This window comes from Dipteris shenzhenensis, chromosome 29, assembly GCF_047967505.1.
Source record: "Dipteris shenzhenensis isolate YYH24624 ecotype China chromosome 29, Dip_SZ_1.0, whole genome shotgun sequence".
Classification (NCBI taxonomy): domain Eukaryota; kingdom Viridiplantae; phylum Streptophyta; class Polypodiopsida; order Gleicheniales; family Dipteridaceae; genus Dipteris; species Dipteris shenzhenensis.
In genome coordinates this window covers 28,286,365-28,295,237 of record NC_141624.1, presented here as the reverse complement: position 1 = coordinate 28,295,237, position 8,873 = coordinate 28,286,365, and the positions used below count along the sequence as shown (strand labels likewise).

The 8,873-nt window shown below is 43.5% G+C and overlaps 1 protein-coding gene across 1 annotated transcript; it reads right to left on the bottom strand.

Moving 5' to 3' along the window:
* Positions 1 to 627: 627 nt before the first annotated feature.
* LOC147882670 (glyoxal oxidase-related protein) lies at positions 628 to 2,981 on the bottom strand. The gene has a single exon (XM_087400902.1). It carries the CDS (start codon positions 2,776 to 2,778, stop codon positions 961 to 963), a length of 1,818 nt encoding a protein of 605 aa, XP_087257028.1. The 5' UTR covers positions 2,779 to 2,981; the 3' UTR covers positions 628 to 960.
* Between the last annotated feature and the right edge of the window lie 5,892 nt (positions 2,982 to 8,873).

Here is an 8,873-nt window from a genome sequence, read left to right as displayed (position 1 = left end):
CACATGAGAGGTTGATCACTCCTACTCTAGAGGCGACCAAGTGTGCATGAAGGCTTGAGTGGAGGGAGTGAGAGGGGCAAACCTCTCTTTGATTTGCAGGAGGGGCTGAGCGAGGACATGGGAAGAGAGGGGAGGGCCGAGGCAATATATGATTCCTTGGTGAAGGTCGGCTAGGGTGGCTGTGGAGGGGCAGGGGGGAGAGATGCAAAGGGGGGAGATGCACAGGGGATCGACAACAACGAAGAGGTGGATGGGGAATCGATGACGAGGTGGAGGGTTGGAGGGGGAGGGGCAAGGACACGCTGAGGGAGGTGGAGCGGGTGGTAGGGTTAACTACATTAATTAAATTAATTAGATTAGATTATTTAGGGGTTTAATTAAATTGATTAATTAATGAGTTAAACAAATCACCAATTAGCTTAGGCTAATGACTTAATCAATCACCAATTAATTTTATCCAATGAATCCTACAAATTCTTGAAGCTATACACATCAAATGCAATTTCTGAATGCCAAATCAATTGAAACACAAAATTAAAAAGCTAGTGCAACAAAACCCGTAGAGATCCGATGTTAGATTAGGAGAGATGGAATTTAGAAATTTAGGAATACACGTTTTTAGATTTTTATATAATTGGATTGCTAAGTTGAGAACATCTTACTAGGTGAAGCAATTCACAAGGAAAAGAATGGCTGAAGCACCGCTCATGCTGTCTCAATTATGGGAGCACCGGAAGAGAAAGTATAAAGCTGCCCACTTCACGGACTTAATGCTGGGAAAGATAGTCTCACACGGATACCTCGTGTGCCTTAGTTGCAAGGCAACGAAGATAAAAATGTTAATAGAACTGTACACAGGCGAGCGAAGCGCTGCAAAACTATTTGCAAAATGCGAACGGAAGAGAGAGAGAGAGAGCGAAGAACAAAAGAGAAGGCGAGGCCAAACAAAAGGAAATAAATCTAAGGGGAGAAGATCTGAACCCAGGCGGCGGGGCTGGGGACGCCCTGGTTGACGAGGAAGAGCATGTAGTAGCTGGGGGGGGCAACGAGGGAGGACGGAGGCGCAATAGCGGTGGTAATGTAGGTGTTCTTATCGGCAGGGATGGCGGAGGAGACCGCCAACTTTAGCAGTCGCTGGCCTTGCGAAAAGGAGTGCGTAGAGAAGGGGGCGCTGGCTAAATTAACCTCAACTATCCCCGTGACAGGCAGGGGCACGCTAAAATGGACCTCAAAGGAGGAGTTGTAGAGGAGGAGATCGGGGGCCCCGAGCAGGAATGGCCGCAGGGACGCCAATCCGGGGCCCAGATATTCCGGCGAGAATGCCTCCAGGGTAAGCTGCGTCGGAAACGGGCCCGTAAAGTTGTAGAAATAATGCGGGTTACTTCCGGCAAGCAGAACCCGGCCATCGGGGAGCAGATTCGCGGTGGAATGGTACATCCGAGGTATTGACCCTGGGTTAAGCGTCATGAACCGCAGTCCCGCGGGGGCCGAGGGCTGATACAGAACCGGGTTCAGGCAGGGGTTAGAGGCGAGGTTAAATCCCTGTGAACCCGCCTGGGCTCCGTTTATAATAAGGATGTCGCCCGTGGGTAGCATTACCATGTCGCCCATTACGCGCTGGAATGGCATGCTCTCGATGGCCCATTCCGCGGCGGAATCCGTCGCCGTAATTCGGCCGCAAGAATTTCCGGCCGGCAGTTCCGTCTCCTGGCTCAGAAACGCTCCATATTCTGCTCCTCCGCACACCACCACCTCTGCTTGATCCCATCTCTCTGCTTCCAACGCCAACATCGCCGATGATCCTCCCGATGGATAGTTCCTCGGATTTCCGTCTAGCTTCGGATACCTCCGCACCTCCTCCCCCCTCATGTAATCCCACAGTATCGCCTCCACATTCGCAAATATGAACAGATTTCCGTCCGGTAATAGATGCACAAATGGATACAGATTGTCCATCTGCTCGTCCCCTGCCTCTCTCAGAAATGGTAGCTCCAGCGGTCGCTCATTCAAGCTCCCCGGCACGAATTCTGCTGTGAATTGGCTCCTCCCCCCCACTACTATCATCCTCCCGTCCGGTAGTAGCTGGTTCGTCGCGTACCACCGTCCTTCCGCTAGTTGCATCCCTGTCAGCTCCTCCCAGTCGCAGCTGCCGCCGGTTGGGCAAGGGACCAACTTCCGGATCTTCGTGAAGCCGTCGAAGTCGCCCCCCGTCTGGAGTAGGCTGCCGTCGGGAAGGAACTGGCCCGAGGAGCACCAGGTGTCGGTGAGGATTGTCAGAGGACGCACCGTGTTGGTGCTCGGATCGAAGAGGACTGAATGCGCTGTGCAATCGTGTTTGAGAACCTTCTCCTCGGGATCGTACCTGCACTTCCCGGGGGGCAAATTGATCTGCGAAGCGCCTATATCGGTGCGATCCAAGAGCACGACGTTGCCGAAGTGCGTCACCGCCGAGTGCATGGATGCGATGCCCGCATTCTCCACCAGCACCTCCCACGATCCTGGCAGCTGCGCCGCTGCCGTTCTAAGCAAGGAGATCGACAGAAGCACCTGTAACATGAACCGAGGATATCGTTTCAACATCTCTGCTAGTCTCTTTGTTTTCCTTTTTCGACACGGATTGGTAGACTGACGCTCCACACCAGCTAGTAAAGCGACGGATTGTGAGGCATATCCGATCAGTAATTCTGAAGAAACAGAGAGAGGATGAATTGGGATGTTGCTGACAGACAAGAGGGTGGGATTCGGAAAGTGTTTCGACACAGAGACAGAAACACACATTCAAGCTTGCACTTCGAAGAAGTCAAGCTCAGCTGTGGGCACTCAGAGGGAGCCTATGTGAGGAGAGCAACCGAGAAGATAAGCACTAGATGCGATGGAGACAAAAAAGAAGGGACTGAGGGAGGAATCGTCAGGTCGTCCAAGTACTGGAATCTGCCGCTGCCAGCGATGAGCTTTCGAGCGACCCACTAGCTTCAACAAGTAGTGGTCTACAGGGCAGAGAAGCAAGGCAAGGAATTGGGAGGAGCGTTTATGACAGATGCAGACCCAGATGTGTGTACAGTAGCAGCAGCTACAGGAAGGCGCATTGGCAATCAACAGGTGGTGGAAGTATTCGAGTGAATATTATATAAGCTTTTCGTTGATTGCCCATGTAGTTGGCTGGCCGACTGCGCAGACTCAGAGATTGATTGGGTCAGGACTCTGGACGAATGGAAAAAGCAAGGCAAGATGAAAGCTCCATGTGAAGATAAAATGCGAGCTACTGTTTGTCAATACAAAAATGACGATGATCCTGTTGACAAAGATCCGAGAACGAAACTGTTAGAATTGGAAACTGAAAAGTGCAGGAGCTTATGGACATAATCGATTGAACTGGAAACTGTGAATTGCAGGAGCTGATGGAAATAATCGATTGAATTAGAAAAATGGGAAGTGCAGGATCGATTAAGGAAGAAATTACAGTGGGACAAAGACACAGGTTGCGCCAATTCTGTGGGTGCGCAACGTGGGAAACTGAAGCCTGCAACGAGAAATCTGAGTGAGTCCAGAGTTCTTTCCACTCACCTTTGCACTTTTGTGATGTGGATCCAGCAACTACCAGTATCATGCAATTGCTATCAATTTGCGACATGAATCCGAACCTTTCATTTTAACCAGCAAACAAATCGCTGCACAACAAAAGAGACCCCTTTTAACGGCTTCTTTTTCAAGATACCATTTCTCCACCGATGATTGTGACTCGAGGGTATGAAAGTTTTGGGTAAGAGCGAATAGGACGCAAGCACTAGCTGTTTGACATGCAAAAAATAGGAAATGCAACGGTAAAGACAAACAGAGACTATAATACACAGATTCAAAAAAGTAGAACATGGAGCACGGGCTCCACAACAGCCATTTCTTAATTTATAGCCCTTGGTCAATCCATGGCTTTGTTTTGGGAGATCAAGGTGAGGTCACATCCCATAGTAAGCATCTCTTTTTGTGTATTTCTTTTTGTGTATTTGTGTGTGTGTTTTTTCTCCATGGTTGCACACATACCCACAAAGTAACATCCCAAGAGATTGCATCTTCAAAATCAGATATGCATGCATCACCACTTAAGACTCCTAGAGCCGTACCCTGGAACTAGGAATGCTAGTGCTCATTGCATGAGGAACCTATTGTTCCTTGGAATAAAGTGCTACTGCTGATGGTAGTGGACTAAAACAATCTACAAAATTTGCCACTTATAAAACACTAGTAGCCATATCACTAGGAGACACTTGCGCTCACAACATGACAAACTATCGTTCCTTGGAGTAAAGTGTTGGTATTGCTGGTAATGGATCGCAACAATCCACAGAGAAGTCCAATGGAATCCCTTGCGGCCCTTCCAAACCAAGCAATTACCTAGCAATTTTCGAGATTCATTCTAGGGCTATGTGCCCTTCTTTGGTGACCAATTAAGTAATTTTGGGTATTTTTGAAGGGTTGACCAACCCAATCCATACTTGGCCAAGACGATCGTCCCTAATTCATTTTATTTTTTAAAACTCCAAAGGTGTTTGGCAATGTAGTTCCCACTCAACATTGGAAGTTAGCATCAAACATGGGTGCTAAAATGAGCGAGGGCATTAGCCCATGGGGGCAAGTGCTTTCCCATGCTAGTGGTACTAAACTTGTGTTGAAAGCTCCATTGGCTCACGAGGAGATACTTTAGACTTCATGGAGCAAACATTGGTATAAGATATAGGTGTACCAATGCTAGCCAAAAACAATAATTAAGGATCAAAGATTTGAGAGCAAGGAAAAGGATCCCTTGTGTCCATGTGTCACATGCTCTACCAGTGTATTTATCTCAACATGCCTCAAGGCTTGCCACATATTTCATGACCTTATAAATCCTTATGCCCCTCGTCATGTCTAAATGTGCCCCACACAATGTCATGGGCACTTCCATGAGCATAATTCTCTTTAATAGAGGTAGAATATATCCCTCAAGTACAAAGTCTTATAACCTTTCTGATAGCATATGCATGTATGCCATCATACTATCTCCACTACTTCTGGTCTCCATCTCTCATATGAGAAGACATAAAAGGTATTTACTTTGTGTAGAGTGTATGCTAGATGTTGGGTGAGCTAATGGTCCTTATTTCAAAAAGTGTGAATTTATAGTGGATGTCTCAACATGCTCACTGATCCCTAAATCAATCACTGCCTCTCCACTACTTTGAGACATACTCAATTTGTCATGATCAAATACACTAGAGTCATAATTGTATGCATTAATGCATTGGAGGACACATACTGAACTTGATTGCATGAAGGTATCATCATAGAGATTTTAAAGTCTTTGATCTTTGGTAGCACTATCAAACAATGTGCAATATGCATGACGATGCACATGTACAATCCTATGATAACATTGTAAATGATTGATAGTAGTATACACATTTATAAACATTGTTAAGGCCTCTCATCTCCTAAAGAGTATGAATTAGATGTTTGTAGCTCACTTAATTGAAATAGAGTGATGAGACATCACTAAGACACATCCTTTCCACTACCATATAAAAAATTCCATTTAAAAATGGATTGAAACACAAGGATTTGTCTTGACAATCATTTAAATATCTTAGATTCTTGTTATGATCACTAATGGAGTCCTTGACTCCAGAAGTGTCCCCTGGAAAATATTGATCCTCGAAAGTGTCAATTTTGTGGACAACTATAAGTGTTGTCACAAGGATTTTTGCCACCTTATCCTAATTTCTCAAATAGATATCATTATCAACTTAGACTACACACAACCACCAATATTTATGAACTCATACGGCCATGTGGGAAGGGAAGGTACGAGTGAGAGTTTGCCATGTCAACTATCGGGCCATGTATCCCCATATTTTACATTATACATTGCCATGTCACTATGCATGCAATACATTTAGCCACAACATTATTAGATATTATATTTGGTCCTCTACATTGTGGTGGATATGATAGGGGCTAAAACACCCATCACAGAAGCTTACATCTCATGATTGTTTTCTGTCTCAAGGATGAGATCTTAGAGGGGCAGGGGGAATGCTTGGCATCAACATTCAACTTCTTATTGTTGATGCTCATTTCTTTAATTATTTTAAAAAAAATCTTGTAATTGATGCATACCCTCCAATTGTTCTTTCTTAGGGTGGCCATCACTAGTGATATCCATTTGGTATTTTGCATTAAGACTATGAAGCCAACATCAGTCAACCTCTATGCCTCGACCTTGCAATGTATTAGTTAGCATGGGGCAAAGTTGCCTAAAGGGCCATGCAATCAGCTTTGCATCTACCTTGAGCTAAATCTTGTGCGAAACTAAAGTGACCCTCCTTAAATGATTGGGAAATAAGAATTGAATTTCTCAAGAAGTGGTAATCCATACCATCTCGACCATGCAACATTCCTATCCCACGAATCTTGAATATGTTGATGTAGTAAAATAAGAGCTTCAAATTGATGTAGACTTCATATATGAGATTGGGTCTCACCCATACTATGATACTTAAAAATAATGGAAGATCAAAGTGTTGTAAATCTTAAAAAGGTTAACGTAGTCACAAAAGAAATCATCCCCTTGCCTTTAATAGAGCATGTGCTAAGAAGATAGTAGAACTAGGTCCAAATTCATCCAAGAGATAACATGACTAAATTTGCTATAAGGGGGGAGTATCCATATATATTAAGGTGGCCTTTTCGGTGAATTGATAATCTGACTACCTTGCACATATAAGCTGATGCCTTTTGGATGAATTCGATCATCCAAATATCTTTCAATAGCAATGTTCACATCCTTTAAGTTTTTTTCCAAACATTTGCACATCCTTTAAGGAATTCTCCAAATATTTTTCAATAGCAATGTGCACATCCTTTACGTCCTCCAAAAATACTTGGAGGTGTCCATGGATGACTTGTGTGCATATTCAACATAGACAAGCATAGATTACTTGAGAAAGGTGTTTGTGAATCAATAATTCAATTACCTTTCAATGGGAGTGTGCACATCCTTTAAATTGCTCCTCCAAAAATGCTTGGAGGTATCCATGGATGACGTGTGTATATTCAACATGGGAAAAGCACTTAGGTTACTAGTAGAGATGTTTGTTAGGTCTAGGCTATAGGTGTTATCCTTAAACCCTTTGAAGTGTCCATTTATGGTCATCGTTTATGTGATTAGAACCAACAGGCCGTAACTTTGATCGTATGCCATGCATATTATGTTCAATAGCACCACCGGGATTAAAAGGGCCATTGAGCGCTTTTCCCCTTGGAAAAGGAGTGCCTAAGTGGGATATCCTACAATTGAATGGCGACCATACTCTACATTTGGTGGAGAAATTTCGTCATAAATTCATAAATTTCTTATTTTGAAAAAGCTGTTTTTACTAAATGGAGCACAAAACATGATATTAATCTAAATCATGTCTTGCCATTTGATATCGTAATATGATACCTGACGCCATCAGGTTGTCAAAGTTTGGCAATTTTTGACAATCAACATAAAATTTTTTAAAAACATTTGAATACCATGGTCATCCAAATTTTTGTTCCCAAACCTAAATGAGCACCTACTTTTCTAATATTCACCTTTACAAAAAAATTGATTCTCACACCATATCCACCATGGAATGTAAGGGAGTGCATGGAGAAGGAACCAATAAAAATTAATAAAGAATATTGGATTTACTCAACGAGCATTTCACATGTATAATTCAAAATTTCTATTACAACCCTTTTATAGTGAGTCAAGCCAAGAAGGGGCCAAGAATATCACCTAGAATCAAAGTTTTAAGTCTACCACATAGTGTTGAGTGTTTTTTCAAAGCCTTTCTTGGAAGCCATTTAGAGATGAGTGCCCTGTTGCGGAGGTAGACGTCAAGGAGCCCTAGGCCACTTTTTGATTTTGGGGCCTTGAGGGGCTCCTAGGGAATATGATGCATTTTCCTTCTTCCTCCTAGTTCAGCCCACATATCAACATTGTACACAATTATGCCTTGACCAACTTCTTCTCGATGTCGGCACTCGCAGGTAGGCCGATGCCCATCCCTAGCAAGGGTTTTTGGCATGTAGGTGTCCATGCCAAAAACCTCTAGAAGTTGCCCTAATCTCTGCATATAGGTGTCCATGCATGAAGAAAACATCGCCACCAACAACCTCTAGAAGCTGCCCTAATCTCTGCATGTAGGTCCATGCATGAAGAAGTCCACGTGATAAACTAACCCGGCCCCCTCAAGACTTTTCAAACAAAGCTAGATAAAGTTATAGAGTATGCCCTCAAATATGCGTACACAATTTTAGCACAATGTTGCACACCCCACCAAACCAAGACAGTGCTAGACAATGTCAAATAGATGCAAATTGATGCCATGTAGTTTTTGAAGCATTTTGTAGTATATGATCACTAGAAAGGATGTGTAAACATGCTCATACATGCTTCTTAATCCAATGACTCTCCCAAAATGAATGGATTCTTCTTTAACATATTTTCAGTGAGTATGTTTGCCCTTGGTTTATTGTAGCTATGTGGCTAAGATTGCTAACTTGTTTAATAAAGACCTATATGTCTACATGTGTATGTGTGTAGATGCACCTTGATGTGTGTGCGCACATGGACATAAACACACATATACATATGTACATGTATAGGCATACACACATACACTTACATGAGCATACATAGATTGAGTGTGTGCACGTGTTATCGATAAAAAGTAGATGTATGTATACTTATACGCACACACACACACACACGCATGCACACACACACACACACACACACACACACACACACAGAGAAAGATGCATTGGTACAAAAAATGTTTTTGCAAGTACTGGCATCTATTGGGAAA

Coding starts and splice junctions, on each gene's coding strand:
- LOC147882670 (XM_087400902.1), bottom strand. CDS start 2,778: ATGTGTGTTTCTGTCTCTGTGTCGAAACACTTTCCGAATCCCACCCTC.